General features: G+C 38.6%; 1 protein-coding gene across 1 annotated transcript; it reads right to left on the minus strand.

Moving 5' to 3' along the window:
• Positions 1-590: 590 nt before the first annotated feature.
• On the minus strand, positions 591-20,434 carry LRIG2 (leucine rich repeats and immunoglobulin like domains 2). Its single transcript, XM_085306601.1, has 18 exons — positions 20,424-20,434; positions 20,297-20,368; positions 19,721-19,795; positions 19,090-19,224; positions 18,431-18,574; positions 18,147-18,290; positions 17,291-17,434; positions 16,928-17,071; positions 14,033-14,113; positions 13,130-13,201; positions 12,928-12,996; positions 10,827-10,990; positions 9,332-9,652; positions 8,086-8,367; positions 6,800-7,249; positions 6,134-6,283; positions 4,753-5,034; positions 591-4,114 (listed from the first exon to the last, which is right to left on the minus strand). The coding sequence occupies exons 1-18, from the start codon at positions 20,432-20,434 to the stop codon at positions 3,885-3,887; spliced, it is 2,970 nt and encodes a 989-aa protein (XP_085162727.1). The 3' UTR covers positions 591-3,884.
• Between the last annotated feature and the right edge of the window lie 5,819 nt (positions 20,435-26,253).

Below are 26,253 nucleotides of genomic sequence, written 5' to 3' on the forward strand. Positions count from 1 at the left end.
TGTGGTGCACTTAAAAGTGGCAAAGTGATCCTGAATTGTGTGACCAGAAATACTATAATGAATCTTGCATTGTGTGCATGAACTATACAAAATTCCAGATTTGTAAACACATAGCAACAGCAGTTAGGTCTAGACAGTGAGAACAACTCTACCTGGATCTGTGGAGACTCTCAGCATGCATRCCACCATCTGAAGATCAGCAGCTGTTTCTGCAGCACCTAGGCTACGTGGCTTTTATGCAGACTGCCTTTTGCTTTGTCATTTCTTCCTTCCTTGCTCCTTCTTTTCAGAAACAAGCTTGGACTGCAGCACTGTGTCAGGCACTGGCAAGATTAGCTGACTGTCTCATTCCCCTGCTCTGCCTCTGAAAAGGGGGTGCAAACCCAGGCATACAGCCAGCTACTGCTTTGTTAGCATGTATAGAAGTTAATCCATGAGCCAGGCTAAGTACTAAGTGTTCTTCCAACAATTTAAGTGAAGAATATGCGTAATATTCATGTTGAGAAGACTGAAACCCACCTGAAACTATGTTTCCTGTGAAAAATAAAAAGTAGAAGGAAAATGAATTATTCAACTGCAAACTAACGAAGTTACATTGGATGCTCAATGTATATAGTGTTTTATTGAATGAAGGTATATTACAATAGACAAACATATGTTACACATGCTATACAAAATATACATTCTTACATGAAAAAAATATAAATAGACACAAGGAAATAGCAACAGGGAGCAAAGATAGCTTTGCTCACACTGTCTTACAAAATCCCAGTTCTTGTACTGTTACTACTTTGGCATTGATTGAAGAAACTGTTCATGTTCACTGAAAACAGAATGGCCACTCTGTGCTATCTGGGGGAAAAAGAGACCTGACTCCTCCCTCCTCCTCCCCCCCCCCATTCCTCCTCCCAACAAGTTTGCCCAGGAAGTTTTTCCACAATGCTAATTAAGGACATTAAGGACAGCAGGTTATTTACTCACTCACAAGCTTCAAAATGCTTACAACCAGCTTATGGACTTTAAAGAAATACATTGCTTATGTAAGGATGCAAATGTCCTAATTCATAAGAGCAGCTTTTAGAGACCAATATCTCATTGAAATCAGTGCAGCTTTAGTTCCTGAACACCTTCAAGGGCTTGTTTGTCCTGGTGCAGACAGCATTAATTTCAAAGCCTTGCTCCTGGCCAAGCACATCTTACCTAACGTGAATTTGATCATACTAGAAGTTGTGCCTGAAGTACACATAAGGTTTGGATTCCCCCATGCACTTCCACATCAATAGTTATCTTCGGACACTTGGGAAATCTGCATTAGCTCTGCTCCACAAAAGAGAGAAGGAAGAAAAAGTAACAAGTGTTTGTCAAATGGTGAAGGGAGACAAAGCAGTAGTAGGGTAAGTGATACTCCTCTGCTAGCAGGAGATCATGGTGCTGCAAATGCCAAAGAGCAAGTCTGCCACTTTAGCCTATATGAACATTTGAACAAAGCAGCAAGCAGCCCAGAAGGATGAGTTTTTCTGTTGCTGTAGTTTCATAAGCTGACATTTCTCATCTGAATTTAAACTCTAACTGTGGCAGGTTCCTGCAACACAGGTAAGTCTGTATTGAAAATAAGTACTATGTCTTAGATGCTGTCTGGGAAGAAAAAGCCTGGAAGAAATAAATACAGAAAAGAACTTAATGTGCTTCTTTTAGCATGTGTGTTACATGTAACACCTTAAAATATTTCATATGTCAAAGCCTAAGAGTTTAACACACCTCCATTTCTCTGTACTTTATCCAAAGGTCAAGGACAACTCTGAATCCTCTCCCTCCTAAAGCTGCTGGCTATCCTATGGTTGCTTTGAGAGCACAGTAAGAGTCATTGACAATATTTGCTCATTTGCCCAGATGTGACTATAATCTATGCGTAGTGTGAAAATAATTATTCTCACCTTTTCCCCCCACTCATTTACTTAATTCACAGACTAAAAAACTTCAGCTGTAATTCTGTATGGTTGCATCTGAGACTTTAGTCACACACTGTCCCATCTAGGAATGGATCAACATGAAGATTTTGGATCATCCCAAAATCCTTTTTCTGTTTTTATAAAAATACACAATGCAGCTTTTTTAGTACATATCCTATGGTTTGGGGAGGAAAAAAAATGACTAGGAAGAAAGATGTTGCTCTTCAGGAATGAGTATATGGGAAGATACAATATAACCTTGAAAGCACTCTAGCTCTAACATACTTGCTGAACATCCAGCACTGATTAGAGTCATTAACACTGTCTGCACAGGTACATTTTTCCCAGAGGCAAGAACTTTTCAGGAAGTCTCCATAATATTGTTCTTCCATATTTTGTCTGGCACACTCCACTATCAGTAGTGAAGATTCTGCACATATTACTGTTTGTCTCAGTAAGTACTGGATTTTTCAATACAGAGCACTCTGCGCTCTATATTGTTTCATTTCTCACCTGTCAAATATTTTAACATTTTGGCCACTCTGAATTCCAGGGAACTATTACAGAGGTCAATAGGGTAAGAATTTTTCTGACACTTTATGACAGAAAAGGACATAAGCTTTTTAAATTACCTATTTCTCCTGGCTGTGCAGAGGGAACAGAAAATCCGTATAGTGTAGTGCACCAAGTATTGATCAAATGCTCTTCCAAGTTATCCAGTGCTTTCCATCATGACATTCGTTTAAGTAGTTCACTAACTCAACTCTCAGCCATAAAAATGTAGAGACCTCTCTGCAATACAGAGTACACACTCTATATACACAATACAAAAGCTTTTTAAAGATAAAAGCTGAGATAACTTGAAACATGAGGAAGTCAGAACTTGTAGATATCTAACAGTTGAGCAGAAAGAGATACCATTTTGTGTATTAGTCTTGTGTTCATTATTTACAAGAACTCCTGGAAAGTCAGATACTACATGTTAATGTAAGATCTGTTGGACATTATACTCTATTGGAAAAGATGAGTGCCTAACAGAGAGATTTAAGGACTCTCTCAACAAATGATGGGCCAAACTTGGAATTCTGCTAATGTAATGAAACGGATCAACTTGCAGTCAGGTCAGCCACGCTTAATGCATATAGAGTTGTAACAACGAAATTCATTAATATCACAGTTTCACCACATATATATAGTACATTCACTTCTTTCCAAAGTGAAAAAAAAAAAAAAAAAAAACCCGAACAGCTCTATCCCCTCAGAAACAAGCTCTCAATCCCTCAACCTCCACCGAAAATTATGGCTTGATATGCAGCTGTCAAGACTAACAGTATGATACACACTTCGGCATAAAAAAAAATATATTTACATTACAGCCAACACATTTATATGCTTAGTGTATACAAAATATTTATAAATGCAAATTTATTTACAACTAGAGTCCATTATTCATAGGAGAAACAACCCCCAAAGTCAGACTGATAACAGACTCCTGCCAACAGTCTAAAGAACAAAAAGCTGGCCAAGAGTTTTATGCTTACAATCACTGTGGAATTCCATGAGGAGGCCCTAAACATTTGTTTTCAAGCAGACAATACAGCATGAAACTGCTATGCATTCTTGAGAGATTTTTCAAAGCATGCACTAACATAAAGGCTGTTTCCAATATCAGAAAAAACATGTTTTAATGCTATTGTTGTGGATATCACTAATCATCCATGTGTACTGTTGCACATTCCCATTTTCCAATGCACATGAATCCAAGGAAAAAAAAGAGTATGAACCATCTCCTTCTAGAGAGTCTGTCTTGGTCTAGTCAGCCTGTAATTGCAGGCATGTGTACAAAAGCATCTTTGGCCTTGGGGTTAGTCCTGAGGTAGTAAATACAAAAAGTCAGTTGATATGGATTTGTTTCCAAGACTTCATTTTAGTGCCTTATGTGGTTTCACTATGGTTCTGAATGTTCCATGTCCTATTAAAATCAAAGTTATGTTCACATAACCTGTGGCAAGATCTGGGTGAAGCAGCTGGTTCCCGGTCACTGTCAGTAATGCCCTCACTTCGAAGAGGTCGTGAGGTCTCACGGGCTGACTGCTGATGCAGAAAGTGTGAGTGAGACAGCCCCAGGTCCTTGCTTAGTCCCCATAAAGGAAGCTGAAAGGGTTCTGAGGAAGACAAATTAAAGAATGAGCAAGAATCCAAGTTCATGATGAATACACCCACATTTTAGACAGATTTGAGTCATGTGGCTTAGCAATAACTATCTTCCTGAGGTTTTCTCTGTTTCTGAGAACATTTTACTGGACATCTGCCCATTTCAGCAATCTGTTACAGTAACAAGAAACAACATACTTTATTTCACTGTGGTTTTTAAAAAAGGCTACCTGGAAGAAAGTCAATATAAAAGCATTCAGTTTATAAAATTCTTTTAGAGTTCTTTGAAACTCAGCCCAACTCAAACACAAAAGTTTTATCTGGATTTCCCATGTGCAGCTTTAAATCTTGGCAAAGATGTCCTTGAAGTGTGCATGTGCAAGGAATCATATTTCATAAGCTTTAAGAGACAAGCTTCAGATTAAAAAGTGCTATCATTTTAATATCACTCTCCTCAACTCTTGGAAGTATTGGATACAGACTGCATGAGGGCCAGTTCTGCAAATAGGTAGTTAATAAGTAGATGACTTATTCCACATGCTATGGCAACTTGATGAATTAACCACGTGCCAATATAGAATGGCACAATGAGGAAGGCCAGAGCTATCAGGTAGTAAAACAAAAAAAARGGGGAACAGGACACACTCACCATTGATCTGCTGGGATGAGATTTTCTTCTCACTTATTCTGTCGTGGTTGACCAGGAAGACAGACATGTCTCTGTCTGCTATAAGATTATCAAGAGCACTGGTGTCGTGCTGAGTGCGTGCTGTGTATGTTTCCTTAGGCATCTGAACCATGAGATTAGAGAGAGTTTGATCAAGGGAGTCCTCTTCTGTGATGTAGGCATAAGGACAGTATTCTCGAGTCCTGGAGTAGATATTTGCATTATCATAACAGTCTGAACAAATCACCAATGGTGCTGTGCCACCTGACAAACATGATGGAAAAACAGATATTTTCTTAAAGAGAGGAACCTTGATTTCCACAGGTTCACAGTTCCAGCAGATCTAACTAACTTAGGCACCAGGCTGAAACAGTCATGCAATCAAAACAGGATGCCTCTCCACATAGGCTTACATGCTTTGAGAAGTTCACCTTTTACCAGACAAGATAGCAGCAGCTATACCTGCACTCTGCATGTCCACAAACATCAGACCAGATGATTGAAGTGCTAACTGAGACTAGCTCTTTCTCTATTCTTTTGCTGATAGACTCTGTTACCATAGGACTACAGACTGSAGGGAGAGGATCATGGGACACATGAAAAGACTTATGTTGAAGGATCACTTTTCAGAGCCAGCCTGTATAAGGACCAAATGGCTCCTCGGCATTTGAGAGGTAAAAAATAAAACTTCTATAGACTCAATGGTGAAAATACCATGAAAATAAGCCTCTAAACAAGGTAGGCAAGTAGTATGGACCCTTGGTTACAATTGTAACAGGCAGACTAGATGTCTGGTTGAGGAAGTAATGTTATTGTAAGAGCAAAAGATAGAGTAAGTCATCTTCAGAGTGAACTTCCCTTCCACCTCCATTCCAGGAACTTTTGAAATGCCAAAGGAAAGAAGCATCATAAAAAAAATCTACCATGACATTTAACCTAGGAATTCTCTAACACCACAACTGCCTTGCTGAACGTATCACACACTCTGAAGCAAAGAGTCTCTAGACAGAGCTGTACTACTTTGGGATTCAAAGGACTGCAGTCACAACATCGATATTCAAAGGCACTCAAGGCAGATGTAGGCCCAGATGTTGCAGGAGCAAATTAAATTGTGTGCATGGAATGCAAAAGCCTTGAGAGCAGAATATAAACAAACAATGGAAAAAAACAAGAGATGCCTTTTAAGCTTGCAGCAATGAATAGAAATCTCAGGATCAACTTGAATTCTTTTCTAGAAAAAGTCACCTTTGATGTTAATATGCAGTACTACCCTGTGTTGTGCAATACTGCTGCCAGCTATGAGGACTAGAGGATGCACTGGCATCCTGCCATGCGAGTGATAACACGCGAGGGCTATGCTTACCATCTGTGCCTTTATGCACGTAGCCACTAGCTGGAGGCATAAGCTGCTGATGGCTTCCTGCTTCCGAGTTACTATAGCCTTCCTGAGGCTCTGACAGAGTTCCTTGGGAGGATAAATAACTAGGAATGTCTGCAGGTAGGTTCAACTCCTCTGCAAGGCAGAATTAACACTGATGACAAGAATGACATGTGAAGATCCCAAAATACCACCAACCTTATTGCCCGCCTTAAAACAAATGCAATACACAGAAGTTCAACTCACACACGATTGTCTTTTTGCTACCTCAGAAATTAAAAATCTGTATAGCTAGTTCAAAACTACAGGGTCAGAACAGATATTTATGCACTTTATTCCAGGTCCTGAAAACATTTTAAAAGTTAATTCAAATATTTATTTGTTCCCAAACTTGACTGTTCTCCCTCAGTGTAAAACAAATTTAGTGTTTAAGGAATAAATACATCATTAATATTTAAAGTGTCTAAACTTGCCTCTTTTCCCCTAACAAATAAAGAAATTAGAGCAAATCCCTGAAGACATCTGAGAAGGAAAAACATCACTCCCTCCTAAATGTTTGCCAGTTCTAAAGGAATCCAGAAATATCATCATTCTAACAGGTGCCTTAGGTTTAAAAAACAGCATTAAAAGGATGTTACTTTTGAAATTTACCTGTGTTAGTGATACTGTAATCTTCATTCTTCCTTCTCATGTGATAGATCACAATAACCCATACCAGGGAAGTTCCCACAACACAGCAAACCACAACAATAATCACAATACCAACTGTTGTCCAGCCATCTTCCTCATGGACAATGCCACTCTGGGAAGAATCACAATTTGGGGAAGCCAGGACATTTAGGTAAATATGGCCACGCTCAGTGCCCAGTGTATTGGACATTATGCATGTATACTTCCCAGCATCCTCTAGTCCAGCATCCACAATGATAAGGAGTTGATTTGCTGCAGCAAAGAAGTGCCGTTCTGTCACTGTTAAAGGTCCATCATCTTTAGTCCAGTTGAGGCGAGGGGCAGGACTGCCACCAGCTATACATTGCAAGACAGCAGTTTCACCTCTGGTTACTGTCCTGTCTTCCAGGGGCCTAACGAAGGAAGGAGTTTCTGACAGTGGTGAAGAAAATAAAAACAAAAAAAAACAGTTGTAAGATAACATCGTAGTGCAGCAACTCTGTGTTTACTCCATGGATTATAAAAAACCATGATCTTACACCCTGAAAATAAACTTGAGCAACGAAACACATGAGGTCATCTCTCCTATAGATCACTACAACAAATGAAGATACAGCAAATGTCCTTAAAATGATTCTAGCCACGTAACCCTTCTGCTTTATGTATTCCAATTTGAAACTTGCATATGACTAACATCAAAAGTGTTTTCAAAAACTACTCCACTCCAGATGAAACTGTCCTTCCACTATTACTCAGCACATTTCATGTTACCTGTGACTAAATTTGTTCCAAGACAACACAAAAATTATCTAGTTTGCACTGCTGAATTGATACATGCCCCTAAATTCTCACCTGCAAAGACCATGCTAACTTCACTGTTCACCACTTTGGCTTCTCATTGCTTCTGCCCAGCCAAATTCTAGTGTATTTTATACCTGTTCACCATCTGTGACTTAGTTTCTAAAGCTTCACTGTTCATTAACCTTGTCAAGTGCAGCATTCAAATCCCCCAAAACCGTGCAAAGCAGTTGCTACTTTGCTGCTCCAGAGAACACCTGGCATCCTTTATTCCTTTAAAGCTGGAAGGGGGAGAGGTCTTCTCTTGTTCCTTACTGCAGAATATCATCTACAGCCAGAGAAAGAGGACACTATGCTCTTTGTATTTTAATTCCATTCTTCAGGACTTAAGCCTGTTACTTACAGATAAAGTACACTACCACTGCAGAAGTGAAATGATCTACTCAAGCACAGATAAGCATACTGCTTACCTAACACAGTCAGCGTGGCATTTGCCGACAAACCACCTGCAATGTTTTGTGCCATACAACTATAGATTCCCATGTCTTCTATTTTGACATTTGCAATGAAGAACACATCATCCTCGGGCATGACATGCATCCTTCTCTCTCTTGCAGCAGGGAAGTCTGTGCCACCATCTTTCTGCCAGGAGATCTGGGGAGTAGGGTGGCCCTCTGCAGCACACTCCAGGCGGGCCATAGCCCCAGTGCGGATAGTAAGATCCATAGGGGTTTTCAGGAAGGAAGGTAGTTCTGGATCAAGGAAGACATTATAGTATCAGTATTTTTAGTACTGCAGAAAAAGCAACAAAAGCCCTCTAAACACAGAGCACATCTGCAAACAAAAATCTGAGACACACCTGCAGTTCTTCCTGGTCAAGGCAGACGCTTCTGAAGAGCTGCACAAGTTCTCAGTGGTCATTTCCAATACCTACAATGTTTATTTAAAATGATCTAATGGACAAACTATCTCATGGGTAGAAGACAGGGATAAGCTTTCACTTTAAGTCCTTTGTCACATTTTTTCTTCCCCTATGAAAGGGAAGGTGAATTTCCACCTTTGCAGCCAAAAATCTGTACTACTTGCTCTTGACAAGCAGAGGCAACACAGGCACTTCTGCTCTCAACTATAATGATGGTGGTGGTGGCGTGTGTGTGTGTGTGGGGGGGCGGTCAGTGGTTCAGTAATCTATTGACTGATGTAAACACTGTCTTCTCATCTCCCTGCTCTCAAGTCAGAATAATAGGAATTCTTCATTATGGGCTAAATACCAAGGACTTCATACTCTATTTTTTAGAGTTTCCTTCCCATACCACAACTATTTCTAGTCAAATCTCTCCTAGCTTTGCAAGTATATAGAGAAAGTGCCTCTTTCTGATGGGACAGTAGAGGGAGCTTTTAGATTAAGAGATTTCTGCCTCCATTCAAATAGATAAAAAAAACTACTTAAATTATATYAAAGTATGGAAGATACTTGCCTCCTTTCAAAGTGAAGGAGAAGGCTCTTCACCCACAAAAACAAATTACTTTTTATAGTATTGTCTGATGCTTCTAAATGCAAACTGTAAATTCTTGCAAGACTGGTTTGGGCCAGCTCTAGTTGGGAACTAAGGAATCTGAATAGATTTTATAAAACAAAGTGAAAAACAGATTTTTAGCTATTTAAATAAAGATTTAGGTTAAGAGTGTTTCTTGTTTGTTACCATTACAGCTTACCATTGACTGTTAGTTTGGCTTTGTTAGAATAATTGGAGCCAAAGTGATTGGTGACGATGCATTGATATTTTCCTTCATCAGTGAAATTCACATTGAAAAGATGCAGGACAGTGGTATACTCAACAACTTCACCACTTTGCTGCTGATATCTGGCAAAATTCTCAACCTCTGCATCACACAATACTTCACTGTCTTTACGCCAGGCAGTGGACATTGGTGAATCACTGCTGCTCACAGCAGTGCAAGTCAGAGTCACATTCATGCCTCGTAGAGCAATTGTGGTCTCAGGATGTACTCTTATCTGTGGTTTAGGAAAGTTATCTGAAAATAAAAGCACTGTGATTAGTTACTTTTCTTTTCAACATGCAGTTAGCATTGCAAGAAGAGATCCTGAAAGACAGTATAAGTAAAACACAAGCTGTGGGAACAAATATTCTGCTTGGGATGCATATATTTAGCTGTTTTCTTTTGGAAATCAAGCTATGAAAGATGACTAGAACCACAGATAGGAATATAGAATAAACACTGAGAACAGTCAATGTAAAAGCTTGGTCTCGATTAGTGTCTCATTTTCCACAACTGTCTGGAACTTGCTACACTTCGATTATACGCACAGGCCATGTTTGACCAAAGAGCCAGTGTTATTTTATGAAGGGCAGACTCTAAGCAAATGATATTTTTCAGTGTAAATATCTTAAAGATAAGCCTTTAGTTCCGTAAGTAGAAAGCATAGCAAGCAAGCAGTTCACACTATCTTATCCCACTCAAAGAGTTATTCAAACATCCAGCATTTCTGCAAAGAAATTCTTGTAAACATACGTATATATGGTTCAGTGTCATGCACCAGGGTGGTAATATTAGGACAGGGAAGTGGGTAATTGCATCACAGTTGAAACTATTAACACTGTTACCACTGAAAGAATGAAGAGAATCATGTATACATCAGGATCTACTTCCAAGTCTGCCATTAATTTCACACATCACTCTGGACAAAGAGACTCTCAGCTTTAAATCTGACAGTTCAGTAACAAGAATAAAAAGGCTTACGTCTGAGAAACAGCGGTGGCAGAGACTAGATAAACTTTGCAGATATAGAGCCTGACAAAACATGCCAGAGTATCAACTGCCCTAGTCTTGCTGGGTACAGACAGTCCCAATAAGGAAGTGCCAAATAGCTTTAATAAGGCAGAAGGCCTTCAGAAACAGTAAGAATGGAAACATAATCAGTTTAACAGTAATCTAAATGAAAAACAATGCAGTCTCACAGGATTGTTCCCTCAGTTTAGTTTTAGTGGTCAAATACAACAGAAAAACAGAAGAAAACAAACAGAAAGAAACCTAAAACCCTAAGGCAGACCAAAACGTACACAGTCTCATACATGCATTACGGCCAAGACCAAGCACGTCTTGCACTGCTACAGCTTGGTTTCAGAAAGGTACTTGTGGAGATTTGTGTCACTATGTTTTTGTATCAAAAATGATTAAAAATACAAACCACAGACAAAGTCATCAGGGTCCACACTGAGCAGGCTTTGTCCTGCTAACCATTCAGGGTGAGCACAGCTAACATCTACGGCCTGCTGCAAGTGGCTGTCAGTGAGCCACTGTGGTAGCCATTTCAACTGGCAATCACAAAGCAAGCTGCTAGTGTTTAAAATCCTGCAGAAACAAGGCAAAACAAAAGAGTGATTAAAGTTTATTTATTTCACATTCCCACATGTGATTTCATTCATTACAAAACTTTAAAAGCATACACTTTCAGAAATTACAACTTCTATGTCTATAGGTCTTTATTACACAGTTAGTTATACATGCTATAAACAGTCCAAAATATAGTTTTGTATCAGCATTAAAACTTTTTTTTTTTTAAAAAAAGCTTCTGAGGAAAATTACATTGTATTTTTAATTTTGAAACAAAGTATTATGCATGTCTTTACAAGTACCTCATTCCTCTTTAACGCAGTTAAAAAACCCATACAACACTGCAGGGCAGCTCCATCTCTCATACCAGGTATTTGCCACTACTTCGTGGCTGTAAGCCTCAAAACTCATTTTCATGCCAGCTAATATTTAAGAATGAAAATGAGCTGTCTTGCATAGGTACTATTGCAGATGTTTTCTTCTCTGCTCCACAAAAACAATGAGGAAGGAAGATGGGAAATATTGATGGGTCACTTCTTCCTTAGTGTATGTTAGTGATCTAACACTTATATGAATCCAGTAGATCTAGAGTGAGAGAAAAGAGGGGCATGCAGACAAGCCAAGATTCCATCCTGCCATTTTCCCATACATACTGCTGATGCCTCATTTGTAATATACATAAGAGAAGGCAATGAAAGTCTTTTGTCTTTAGCACCTAAAATGCATCTCATCACCTTCTTCACATTGTTGTTCAATTAGTTAACCTCTGCCAATGTTAAAACAGTGTTAAAACAAACTATATGATGTTCAGAAACCTTATCTCATAGAAAGGACTGTGTTACTCAGATTAGTCTTGGGTATGAAGGTCACTTCACATTATAATACTTTACACACGTGAAGATCACAAGAGGCTCTAGCAGTTTTAGTATCTATTGAGCAAGTAAAAATTCTTGTCTAGCTCTGAAATATATTATAAGGCCCTTCCCTAGCCCAAAAATGGAAGGCAAAACAGAGGGCTCACTAAACTCCCCTAAAGATCCCTGATCAAACATGGTTTTTGTTCATTGGTTACATGCCAGTGTACGTCAAGTTTAACTCATTTGAACCAAAGCCTCAGCCACCTTCACTGACCAGATATCAAGTCTGAGCAAGTATAGATTTTATTCTGGAGGAAAAAAGGTTCATGTGGACACAGAGAAGTTAGTGTTTTCATGTTTTAGTGTTAAAGGGGTCATCTGAAGAGCCAGGATTTGTTTTAAAGCAGGAGAACTGTACAAAAAGGTACGTTATTTATTGTAACAGTCCCATGGCTAACTGGCGCTAGCAGGAGACACAAAGTCTGTTCTGAGTTGAAAAAAGAGCATTATCCTTTCTTGAAATACTTACAGAGCATCAAAGCTAGTTTCTCATCATTCAAAAGTATTTTCTAATCTCTCATTTCAGGTACCACTGTTTTCCACCTATTTTACAGCAACATGTACTTCAATACACATTTCTGTCAGTCAGAGAAGACTGCAATGTTTAGTCCCATGCCATATATGACACTATCAAACCAGCAGAAACAGTTTTCCATACAGCTGTAAAGCCAGCTAGAGACCCTGACACCAGCCACATTAGCATGCAGGGTAAACATTTAGCTGTACTTTTACTGATCACGACACTACTTCAAAAACACAGTACTCGCTCAGGTGATCTCTTGAAATATCTCCAATACAAAAATGTAAGACAAGAAAAACCTATGGTTTAGCATGGCAAGAAAATTTAAGTTGAGGTGCAGATCTTAGTAAACTTAGTAAACTTTAGATCAAAATATGTATCCTGTCACTGACTTTTATTCAGTAGTTTATTAACATAGCTTTAAATAGTTCATGATAAAAATAGGATGCACTTTAGTCAGCTTCAGTCAATCTTAAAGGGACAAAATAGAACTAACTAAAGAACCAATGTGAACTTACAGCTCCTTCAGATGTGCCTGGGCAAATGCATTTTCTTGGATGGACATTACGGCATTGTTGCTTAAATCTCTGTAAGTTAAGCAAAGAGAAGCACAATGCTTGATTTCATATACTATCATCAGACAGTCAGATCCTTGAAAGTCTGAGAGGAAATACAAAAGTGAAGTAAATAACTAGAAGCTCTACAAAGCAAAGTACTTACAAATGTTGAAGTCCTTCAAGACCAGAGAATGCTTTCTTCGTAATTGACTTAATCTGGTTTCCTTGTAAGATTCTGAAAAATAACCCCCCAAACCCCGAAAACAGACTGAACATCAACAGTTGTTGAATTTATTCTTTAACTCGTGTTTTCTAATTCTAGATGAGCTAAAAGATCAAATACTATTTTTTGAGCTTAAAGGCTCAAAGAATATTCATATGAATAGGTTTTTTTCCATTCTTTACAGATTTAGATTAGAGATGGGTCAGAGGATCAATTTATGCTAGCAGAACAAGCCACTGATAGGTAGAACTTGGAACAGAGCAATAACCTCATCATACCAATCTGCCACAATCACATTAGTTCCTGAGGCTGCACCTTCATACCAAGCTCCCAGTATTAAGTGGTATCTGCAGTTCCACAGGATGGCATACCTTCCTACAAAGCACACAGTCCTACATGAAGAATGCATAGCTGAAGTACTTAAAAGCTATTAATTCACTGCTGTTTTGGATTTGAAGAAGTTTTTTTTCTTTTTGAGAAGGCATGAATTTTAACTAAACTAAACAAGCATTAAAAGCAACAACCATCACATAGAAGGACCGGGGCTATCTGATAAAAAAAAAAAAAAAAAAAAAAAAAAAAAAAAAAAAAAAGGGGGGGGGTATTAAAAAAAAAAAAAAAAAAAAAAAAAAGCAGGGAAATACTCATGCTTAATTACTTCTAAGTGGTCCTATCAGTGATCCAGTCCTACACAGACTCAAAGCTACCGGACACAGAACCCTAGCCTCTACAGAGAGGCCTAGCACAGAAGGGGTAACACACTGAATACGACTGCCAACTCACTTCCCCTCTAATTCCACCTGCCTGGGAAATACTGTCATTTCAATGATTTGTAATACATACAGTTTATCAAGTCTGCTGAGTCCTGCAAAGGCTTCATTTGTATCTTCTATGGCCCACGAGATCTCATTGTTCCGCAAATCCCTGTAGGAGTAGAAAAGTCCTCTTAAAAGCCTTTCAACATCATCATGATCACTGCCAGCAGTTAATTAGGGATGAGAATTTATTGTTACATATGCCCAGTATGGTGCTCTAGGTCAGTGTCACCTGAAAGGTCTCAAATTTTTATATAACTAAACTTGTCAGGAGATGGATATTCCATTTTAGGAATGCAAGGGAAAACAGAACTGTTCAAAATCAGTACCTCAGACTGAACCACAAACAAATCCTGAAGTACATCATCTTAATGTGGTATTTAAGGAAAGACACAGTCTGACTAGCAACTGTCATGTGATGGACTATTTACCAGAAGCTAGGAAAAACTCCTGAAGCAAGTCGGTTCTTGAAAGTGAACTAACCAATATACTAGCAGCATTAACCTTCCCGAGTAACAGGCTTAAAATAGCATTAGCATATTAAGAGATTACACACAGGTTATAGTGTAAGACTGCCAGGAACAAAGTAGTAGATTTCAGAATGAAGTTGTTTTTCTGGTCACAAATCTCGTTACCAGCTAATGGGATTTCTGTCTGACCTCTGCACAGCACTTCTGCCCCTCACAAAGAACAGCAGACTAAACAGCAAAAGCAGTATAGCAATATGGTTTGGAAAGAATTACATGTTTTTTTGAGAGATTGAGATAAAATGTAGCAGCATTTTTAGCCTGAAAGAAATAGATTGAGTGAACAGCTTTCTTTAGAGCTATAGTTTTAGTCTGTTTTAACACCATGATGCATAGCAGTATTTGCAACCATCAGTGTGTTTAAAGAAAGATACACTGATGAAAAATAAGATATAGTGCATTTTAGTAGATATTACATGTATCAGCTTGACAGAGCTCCAAAAAAGTCAACTGCCACAGAAAGCTATTTACATATACAGACAGTATATGTATTCTTCAAACACTTCTTTCCTGGTGCATCTTTCCATCATTAGCACAATCTACTTTCCCCTTCGTGAGACTACAAATTGCATGGATTACCATCCTGAAGGACATCAGAAATCAACCTCCAGGATGCTGTCAGTGGTAACGCATCATTTGCTTGTTTTTCTTACTTGTAAATATGGAAGTCTTTTCTTAAGGCCCTGCAGCAGTCATTTCCACAATTAAGATATATAATTTAAAATTTAGGACAAATAAGGAGAAGAGTGCTCATAATGGAATTATTTGATGTCACTTATGAGAAATGAGCCAACACAGCCTTGACACTTGCTCACACTAAGTATTTTCCTCCATTAAGCATTATTCAAGTTAAGAAACTCAACGTGGATATGATCTAATGTCAAAAATGACCACACGAGTAATATACTAAACTTACTTCCAGATTGTTAGATCTCAGGACTGGAAACTAGTTTCTAAAATTCTCTTTACGTTTGCTTCAAAATTTCAGATTATGAATACTGGAGTGGTATCAATGCTGAGTTATTCACAAGTAGGTAGAAACGCCATACATGAAGTAAACACAGTGGCAAGATTTTAATCTTCAAAGTTTCAGTGCTATTCTTAGATACACCTTTAATCCTACTTTGCTCTTATTAGCTTGTAGCTTATATACAGTTTCTACAGCAGCTTGCTCTAATTCTCCTTTAAAGTTACCTTGCAGAATAGTGGTAAGAACTGAACATAGAGACAATTATGTCAGCTGCCTTAACACTGAAACAACCAGAACTGTAGTACAGACAACAATGGAAATAATCTGACAGCTACACAACATATCTTGGTGCCTGAAGTATTTATACACTCACATYATTCAGACCACTTAACAAAAAGCGTGAGCAACCCAAAAGAAAAGCCCCTCATTGTGTGAGGCAAGGAGTTTGCTCCTCACGCTTGGTTAGACACGAATGCCTGGAGCCCTGTTAATCACCACTGCCCTCAGTCCTGCACATTCCAACTCTGAAGCAAAATGGCCAGACTCTCCACTGTTTGATGCCCCTGAAGAGCCCAGCAAAAACTACTAATTAATCTGCTCTTGTTCTTTTTCATGCTACTCTAAATCTAAGAAATTAGTTTTAATTATTTCATTAAAAGGTTGCATTATGGTTAACAGAATATGACTGCTTACATAAGTCTCTCTGAATTTGCTTATTTAAGCATTTATTTAATGAACTGACAGAGGGGTTATAAACTTTCACTCCTTTCTCAACTATCATAGACTAGGATATTACAAGTGTTCACATCTACCTAGGACTTTTTTTTTTTTTTAAAAAAAAAAAAAAGAACTAGGATTGAGTCTTCTCTTATCAGAAATATCAAACAGGTTACAGCTGCTAGCAAAGGTCTTGGCAAATGCAGAGCTGTCTCTCCGATAGTAAGTATTTCTATACCTTTCCTCTATACTATGCCTATGACTTCAGCATGCAAATGGGGTGGGCAAAACAATACCTCCTGTGACTCGCAGTATTCAGTTCGGTTTCTTAGGTTCCAATCCTAACACAACCATGAGGAAGAAAGCGAGGTCTGTACTGACAATTCATCTCTTGCATTTACACAAGCTGACAATCCATACCTTCTCAGAACTGGTATGACATGCACTGAGTACTCAAGGTCATCAAGTCGCTCTTACATCACCACTAAAATTAAATGGTTGGTTTGTTTCAACTATGTCAGGATTCTATCATCTTTATAGACCAAAAATAATCAGCTCTGCTATACCTGAAGGCAGGACAGCAATACAGCAAGTGTCAAAACACTGATCTTACTTAGGCTTGCACAGTGCAATATTCATTGTCTTACTTGCAAAAGCTTTGCCGCATTGAATCAAATGAGGTTTTTAACTAAAAGTTTTCAGTACTTACAAGGTTCGAAGATTTGTCAGTCCTCTGAACACACCATCAGCAATGTGACTAACTCGGTTGTCACCCAGGTTTAGTTTCTCCAACAAACCAAGTCCCACAAAGGCAAACTCCCTGAGGCGAGTCAGCTGGTTGTATGATAAGTCTCTAGAAATATTGAACATATACTTTAAAGGCAAGCAAGGGGGATTAACTATGAAGACACTATCAAACAGGAAGCCTTGATTAATTTCTAACAGAACACTTACAGGCCTAATAAGTAAACGGAGCATTTTCTTCAGTAATTCATTCTTCCTATATATGTGCTCTCTAATCTGTTATTCATAATGTTACAAAATCCCCACTGAAATTCCGCCCAGGACTTACAGTTCTGAAAGTCTTTGGCAAAACTCCCACGCATCTGGGCTGATCCTGGTAATGGCATTCTGGCTAATGTAGAGTTGTTGTAATGTTCGCAGACCATAAAGCCAGCCCTTGTTTACTTCTGTTAAGTTATTATGTTCCAGTTCTCTAAGGAATTAGAAGGAAAAACAYTTGCCAAATAGACAATCAATAAAACTCATATTTACAGAATTTGTRGATCCCAAAATGATTTACTAAGATTAAATCCTACAGAATCTGAAACACATGATTTACTCATTCCACAGGAACCAAATGAACAAGAATGTACAAAAAGAAAGCAACGCATTACTACTCTGATCCAGTGGCAGAACTGAAACTGTGGCCATTTACTCTCAAATGTAAACATTTCAGTTCTCAAAGATTATTTATTTTTTWAAAAAAAATCTTTTGCTAAGAGTGCATGGCACATGCCTATGCTACGTCAGAGTCACACAATAAAGAATTGTCCCATGTTATGGTGAGTGCATATGCTTTCTTACAAAGCACTAAGTTTAGAATACTCCCGTATTAGGTCTCCTACTGGTACCAAAGTGCAAAAGCAGATCAACAAAGCACACAAAGTCAGAGAACTGACAAAACATCTTCACAAAACTGCAAAAAGACTAAACCAAAGCATCATCAAGGAGAAAGAAGCCTGGGGAGAGAGACAGTATCTCTCTACATCTAAAGTTTCCAGACACATAAAATACGGAAAAATACTGATCTGTAAACTAATTTTGTCATCTACATTTTAGTAGAGCTTAGATGTTAGGGAAGCCATACAGGAAATTACCTCCACAGCTAAGTTCCTAAAAGAAATTCCATGATTAGGCATACTTACAACTCTTCTATATTATTCAGGCCAAAGAACGCTCCATCCATCAATCTGCTAATCCCATTGCGCTGCATTTTTAATGATTTTAAGGATTCCAGGCCTTGGAATGTAAGACTTTCCACTATTTTAATACGGTTCCTTTTCAGTTCCCTTAAATAAAGATGACAATCAAATATTAAGACATCTTTTGATAAGCAACACTGTGACTATTARGAACACATACTGTGGAGAGCAATACAGCTATAAACACTATCTTTTTAAGCTTCTAAAATTCTAAAAGTGCTACTTACAGAAACTGCACATGAGGTAATTTGAAGATCTTTGGTGGAATAACACTAATTCTATTTCTGTTTAGTTTTACCACCATTAGAGAGTTAGATAAGTTATCAAGACAGCCTGCTTCTAGGGTAGTTATTCTGTTGTTGCTCAGATTCCTAGGAAAATAAGAGGAAAAGCAACTTTTCAGAACAGAGAATATTAACAAAATTGCACAAGAACTACTACAAGCAACTAATTTTTAATACTCAGGTTCCTTGTGAAGCCACATCAGAAATCAGAATTCTGGTACCCTAAAGTAAACTATTTTTCCCTACAGGAATCACTGGTAGGCACTGATTTTTACTGCATGCCCATGCTTCCATTAGGCATGGTTAAGATAGTGTCAACAGTGATCTACTCAAGATAAGCAAAAATCTCATTCTATGTCCCTGCTGGCTGAAATACCATCACTTTGACATCAGCACTCATTGTTTTCAACACTGAGAAAACATGATACAGACTTGGTATTAGAAGTATTTTATTCTAAGCATATTTGCAGCTACCATGAGCACTGCTACCAGTTCAAACCCTTCCAGCAATACCTATAATAAGTTACTTGAAGTAGATGAGGCCTTCAACATTGCCGCTTTGGAGCCAGGAACCCTAGACATAATGGATCACTCATACTTACAGGTACTTCAATTGCATCCGTGGGAAAGAAGAAGTTTTAATTTCTGAGATTAGATTAGAACTAAGATCTAGATTCTCCAAAGAAAGGTAAACTTGCAGTTGCTCAGCATTTATTTCTGGAATTGTATTATGCACCCTGAAAGATACCAGGAAATACGATTGTCAAAACATCCCATCCTTCAATTTGTACATTTAAAACAACTACAGGGTTCTGAGCACTAACATTATTAGTGTTTCTCTTGAATGGGAAATGTAGCATATACTTCAGTGTTCATAAGACAATACTGAAAACCCAAGATCTATTTGCCATCTTAACATATGAATAGATTTAAGTTCTCAGGCACGCAATTGGGCTGTTCCTTGTGGGACTGTCATGCCTAGACCACCTCCCTCCCCTTCAAAACTGCTCATCTTGGTTGACTGCATTTTAACAGCAATATAGGGCTACTGGATCGTCCAACTGATTTGTATTTCTTTAAAGAGTGCTCACATATTCCCTGAAGCACTTTACGCAAACAGTATTCTAAGATAAAATAAGTTATGGTTTCCTGCAACTTGATAGCAAAATTCTAATAATATTTTCCCACTTGCTGAAGAAAAAGCAGAAAAAAGGTAGACAAACTATTGCTTACAATGAGAGAAGAGTTATATTAGAAGTTGTTTCTCCAAAGTACGGAATTTCACTTAGCTCATTGTAATTCATTTTCCTAAAAAAATAAAATAAAAATCTTTATTAGCACTTCAAAGAGGAGAAAAACCCTACTCCACAAAGCAGAATTAACCCATATTGTAAATTTTAACAATTCCATTTCGGCAACTATTACGTGTTATTAACATAACAAACTCCTTAAAAGCTTGTTTAAATACTAATAATTTGAAAAATTTTTATAATGAAGCACATCTCTTTACCATGAAAAATGGATATCATTACTTCTGTTCAACATAGYCATAGTCAAAACAAGCGGAACTTTCATTTCTTTTAAAAACAGTTGTCTTCTATCAAAAAGCTTTCTGTACACGGAACAGGAGAGCTTTACATAAAATACATTGCCAACATGGCGCATCCATTTTTAATTTATCAGCACTGGATATTTCTGAAAATCAGACTAGATATCTAGGCATGCATTAAGGGTCAAAATTTTAAAATGTATTAACTAGAATTTTGGAGGAAATCTTTTCTACTGAGTTTACCATAAACAATAACTTACACTTCTTGTAGCGTGTGAGCAGACAAATCAATGCTCCAGTTAGATGACAGCAAATGATTATGACTTAAATCCCTAGAGAACAACAAAATAAGAAGTTATTCTAGTTTCTTTATTAAAAAAAACGTACACTTTGCGCATCTATGCAACCTAAAAAAAGAGAAGTCTTAATCCATGTTTTTGATACACACAATTTCTCTGTTATTAAAATGGAAAAGTTGTTTCTACCTTGTTCTACTGGTCACTTAGAGAAAAATATCTATTTCTCTGTTTTAATTAAGCAACTTGGAAGTTACTTGGTTAAAAAGGCTTTTTGAAAGAAAGATCATACCTGTGAGGAACATTTTCCCTTTAAATCACAGGTCTAACTGCAATATTTACAGTATCTCAAAAAAAAAAATTTTCAGGGATGTGAAAATAATCTCTTACAAAATGCCTGTTATTGAAGCACTTTCTGTAACTACAATCCTCAATTTCTCAGTGCTTCTGGAAGAAGCTGACTAGTTAAGGCAGGCTTGTTTTAAAGGAACAGCACACACACACAATGACCAAACAAGCTAGAGGAGAGAAACATGAGGCTGAGAGACTAAAGAAGGGATGCCTTAGCTCCAGTTGCTTTTACTTATACGAAACAAAGGTGGGAATTGGGTTGTTTCAATGAGCAAAAATGTGGTCAAGTCTGTTTTTAATGCCTATAATGGATATTGATGTTATTCCAATCGCTTAAATTTTGAAGAAGCATTTTGCTTTTGCCTCAAACTTTGTGTGTCAGTTTTTACAGGAAAAAAATGAGTACATTTCTGTAGGCTAACTCTTTGAGCATGAACTATCTCTATTTGTGATATGAATCAAAAGATGACCAAAACATTTCAGGTTTTTGATGGAAACCTGGTTCTTGCCTTTCCTGTGCACAGAGACAGATGTCACTCCGTAAGGTTAATAAACCAATCATGTCAAATGCATTTCTAGCACTAGTCCAGAACAAATAAACCCCAGAAAGCTTGTGCTAACCCAAGCATGGCATGTTAGAACAGAACTGGCACCAATAATGAGGTTTTGGAACAGTACTGACAACTTCACCATCATGAGTAAGCTTTTGATAGGTGCAGGTATATTCAAACATTGTCTRTTAAATCAGAATATCTAGTTGTGCCTGCCTTTAGTAAGACATCATACTCTACACTCTATTTTTACTTCTAATATCATGGATAAAGCCATAAGTTATTTTCAGCTACAGCTGCTCATCTTGTGATGAGTTCCCCTCCCACATCACTTGTGTCACTATTTCTCTTAAATGACTACAGAAGGAACACATTATATATTTATTACAGCTAATTTTGAGACCATCAGGAGGGGTTGTAGTTACGCTGACTCAGAGACTCAAAATTATTCTTAACAAAACTATCATGTAATCAATCAGAAAATATTAAAATACAATCAGGCATAGTCAAAAATACTTCCAYTGAAAGCCAGGCTCAGATCACCCCATCATCTGAGCTCAGTTGGTGAGAGTGTGGTGCTGCTAATGCCAAGGTCATGGGTTCAATCCCCATATGGGCTTCGCTGAGGGTTGGATGAGATGATCTTCCAACCTTACCATTCTATGATTCTATATTGTCTGTTTCAGGACTAAATTTGGGGCCTACAGTCAATTTCAAGCAAATTTGACTGTCGAATCTGTACAGACATGAAGCTCCTCCAAAAACAGTAACTAGGTGCAGAAAAGGAATTCCATTAGTGCCTCAGCAGAAGAAAGGGTTACAGTGCAAGTTTAGTCATTCCTGGGTACCAGAAGGTGTCTATAGGTGGGTATTAACAAGATCACAAGAACCCTCAATACAGAGCAAGGTATTTACAGATAACCAGAAGACAGCTTCAGCAGAACCTGATTCTGTTCATTCCAGTGCTTATGGAATGACTTTATACTTCAGGGCTGTAAGTCCAAAATCTGCTGGGAGAGGAAGAGCACTTGACACACTATTTGTAGTGAACTTCTCAGGCACGCCAATAAAGATACAGCTGTAGAAATGAATTACTAAAATCTTGGGTGTCATGGCAAGTCAGGTGGCTGTTAAATGTATATGTATAACTTAAATCTTGATGTAATTAAAAGAATGCAACAGCAATCACAGGCTTGCAAACAACAATTCTTTTCTACAATAAAGAGAATCTAAAGAGAAGATCAATGCACAAGCAGTCACTGAACATTATTCTGCAGACCTGTTTTGTAGTAACTAAGCCAATTCTAAACACCAGTAAYGCAAAGGGTCCTGGACATCCTGCAGGCGCCGTGGCCTAGCACCAGCCTGGCTCCCAGAGGCCAGGCATAGAGTGTGTGCGTGTGTGTGGGGGGGGGAAGAGGAGGCTGCTCCTCTGATCTCCAGAGTCAGATTAATATTAACATTATTGGAAACCTGATTTTCTAAGGCTTTCAGGAGGAAGACAATGGTTCCTACCACGTCAGGCTGTGAAAAATAACAGCTACAAGCGATATCAGAACTGACTTAGGAAAATGTGTAATTAAAAAGAAAAAGCTATTTGTAACATTCAACATGAGATGAACAAATGCTGAACTTCCCAGATTTCTATTATTTTCTAACGGCATGAGATATGTTTTACAATCTACTGGCTAACAAAGCTGCTGAAAGCTGCTTCCTTAGTAGTACCTTATCTCCAAATACTAGTCTGCAGTAGGAGGAAGGAAAAAAAAGATACTTTTCCAGTCAGCAGCTACTAAGAAGCCATTTCTCATTGTATATGGTGTTAGAACGGAGGAGGTGACCAAGGGACACTCCACTGTAGAAAAATCTTTCACCAAAACAGTTAAAGAACAAACGTACTTTATTTTTTGTGCTCTGACAAACTGCTAAATATTGACTTCAGTCTTACTATTTCCTTTCCTTGCAGCAGTTTCTTGGCATCTGTGGAGAACTGTTTATAACAAGCTCTGGACTCAGGCCATTAGAAACTTTAGAAACAGAAACCTGGAAATTCAGTTATCACAGAAATATATGCTAATTTCTATTAAGTGCTAAGTTAGGTACTTCTAACTGAGACTACTAGATCATTACCTCTGTACCTCTAAGACCACCAAAGTTTGTACAGAAAGCAATGTATCTCACCAAATCCCTCCAGTATTCACCTTACTCAATGGCTCAAGAAGCTTTAATACAGTAATAGCAAAAAGTTCAAGTCAATTCCTGGCTTCAAGAAAACGCGAAATTTAAAGTTCTACATGTTTCCTATACTTACTGAAAATTTGCAGTTCACACTTAGAACCAGTGACATAAAAGCCACAGTTCAGTTACAAATGACAAAACAAAACCACATTTTAATTCTCCTGAGATTTAATTGGGTCACTATGCTAATTCAGCATCCTTATTCTTTTAAGGTAGTTTTGCAGCATGGCACTGCATAATGTCAGCCTCAGAGAAAAATGCCAGTATATAGGATCTTGCTCAGTGAAAAAAAACTCATCAGGAACAGGAGCTGGGAGAAGAATTGTTTCTCTTTAAATATGGTTGCTGGGGAAAAGAAACACCCTTTCCTACCACTATTGTGCTGCAGGAGCAAAGGGTGGACTAGAAACTAGAGTCTCCTTTTTCCAAAGTTTTGTCTTCACGTGATCACAGAACTACAAGCTACAGAGCAAATGGGTAGTGCTGCATCCTCCTTGCTTGGTTGCATGTGGGGTTCATCCCCTCTACACACCACTGCCTGAAAACCACAGGTAGACTGACTGATCACTAGATACAAAGCGAAGTACACAGTCTGATTTTCTCTGTTTAGAGGTCATCCAGTTATACAGCTAGAACTTCTATTTTCATGCAGAGCAAAACACGATTTCCTTGTCTTGAAAAAAAAGCCAAAACCCAAGGGTCCCTGCCATTTTAAAAGCACTTGGATTTTTACTGTAAAGTCCATGTTACGCAAGATGCAGAGCAAATGTGTAAACTATATTTTAGAGATTCATCTAAAAAACATCTAAACATCCATTTTCAGTTGAACTAATATTCATCTGTTAAGCACTCAAAACAGAATGCACACATCAAGTTRAGTAGAATCATAGACTTAGTAGTTAGTCCTGAAGTTTCTCAATTCAGAGAGCACAACTGAGCACAACCACTTAYTCCATTTCCCTTATCGCTGTGCTGACACAGGTGTCGATGTGGCAACACAATGAACCATTTGAGCCGAAAAATACATAAGCTAACCAAAAAGCCCTGTTGTGAATGGATCTKGCTGAACTAATTAACTAATGCCTAATCTACTTTTACTCACTATTTCCCTAGCTACCAGGATATATAAACACACCTTCAGGCACTAGGATACTACTGGAAGGCAGCAACCATGAGCATCATGCCACTCCTCCCCCGCCCCAAGATGACTGTCCCACAAGCTGGGCTTGTGCTCTTTGTTCTAAAGTACATAACCTTAAAACACAGGCATAACAAAAAACATTTGCTGGCATACAGACTTCCCTACCCTCTTTCACTGCTCCCTAGATTAACCACAAGTCATACATAAATTAACAGAAGAATTGAAGTTAGAGTTGTCTGAATACTTCCATCATGAATAAAGAGTTCTGAAGGTTCTTTTTTGGTCACTGGAAAAAAAAATGCTGGAAGCATCACCTGCAAGTAGCTTGGAAGAATTACAAAAACCAAGAACTTTCAGTTCTCAAAGTCAGGTGAAATGGTTTCACAGAACTGAAGAGGGGAAAAATATATCAGGGATTTTGTCATGTGAGAAAAATTAAGTTTTGAGTGGGTTTAAACAGCTTTTAAGCATTATAGCTTGTTTAGATTCAGAACTTTTAGAGCTGTCTTAGTGAAGGAAAAATGTCAGCTCCCCCACAAGCTGTGTGCGCCAAAATCTTGAAAGCCACAACAGAGAACATGCACTTAATTATTGTTTGCCACATATGTCAGATTGCAYAACCTAGCATAGCAGCCAACACCACTTCTTCCCACTGCATTTTGCGCCAAGCAATCTTAAACACACCCTCTATCTGCCTATAGAAAGAGGCAAGTATTTTTGAAGATTGAAAACCTGCTCTCCCTAAATACCACAGAGACCATTTCGTTTATTAGCCACCTGATGAACTTCCAGCTCACTTTTCCAGGGACTGACATCTTCCTTGACAAGCACTGAAGTTAGCATAGTCTCATATGTTTCTATCCATGGAATACTTTACAGGACAAATTAGTTGTATTTCTCTGCTGACACATATATTTTCTCTTAGTCGTTTCCAATTGCTTACCACAGGGAAGAGCTACAAAAGGGGCAAGAAGCTGATGTTTCTTCCTCAGACGTGCTCAGTGTTTTTTATAGGGATCAGACTCTCAGTCCCTGCTTTCGAGAATATCATTTCTCATGTTTGACAACTAAAGGAATTCTTGGATTTAACTAAATATTGGTTTATGCACTTCTGCTGTCTTCCAAATAGACCCCTTTTTCTTAGTCTAGAATATTGTTATTTCAGTCTAAAACAACTATCTACTGGCAAACACGGTAATTCGTTCCAGTAGGGCCTGAGCATTAATCTGCACGCAGGAGCGTATTTTTTGGATCCTTCATCCAGAAAGGAAGCGGATCCATGTGTTTGGAAGGATCCTTCATCCTTCAACACCTTTCCACTCGAGCGAATCGCAGCCGAAGATGACGAGAGCAGGAGCGCCAGCGCAGCGGCCAGGGAGGGAGAGGGGCCCTGCGCCTCACTCCGCCTGAACGTTATTCAGCGCGTGGGCTCCGCAAGCTCGCGGGGGCTCTGGCTCGCTTCTAAAATACAAAAGAGAGGAAACACCGGGGGGAAAGGGGGAGGACACGGCTGTTTCCCTGAGGGGAGGCGGGAGCCACCGGACAGGGCAGAGCGGAGCTCGGGCCCGACCCCCCCGGCCCCCGCTGCTCCGCGGCCTCACCGCCGCGCGCCGAGGCAAAGCAAACGGGGAAACCGCGAC

Source organism: Rhea americana, unplaced genomic scaffold (genome assembly GCF_003343005.1).
Source record: "Rhea americana isolate MKP2758 unplaced genomic scaffold, rheAme1 scaffold_241, whole genome shotgun sequence".
Classification (NCBI taxonomy): Eukaryota; Metazoa; Chordata; class Aves; order Rheiformes; family Rheidae; genus Rhea; species Rhea americana.

What these genes read in the sequence shown, in the direction of transcription:
- LRIG2 (XM_085306601.1), bottom strand. An exon ending in CTGAATAATATAGAAGAGTT is followed by an intron (nt 17,435 to 18,146) that starts GTAAGTATGCCT and finishes CTAATTCCTTAG; the next exon opens with AGAACTGGAACATAATAACT. An exon ending in CTTGAAGGACTTCAACATTT is followed by an intron (nt 12,997 to 13,129) that starts GTAAGTACTTTG and finishes CTTAACTTACAG; the next exon opens with AGATTTAAGCAACAATGCCG.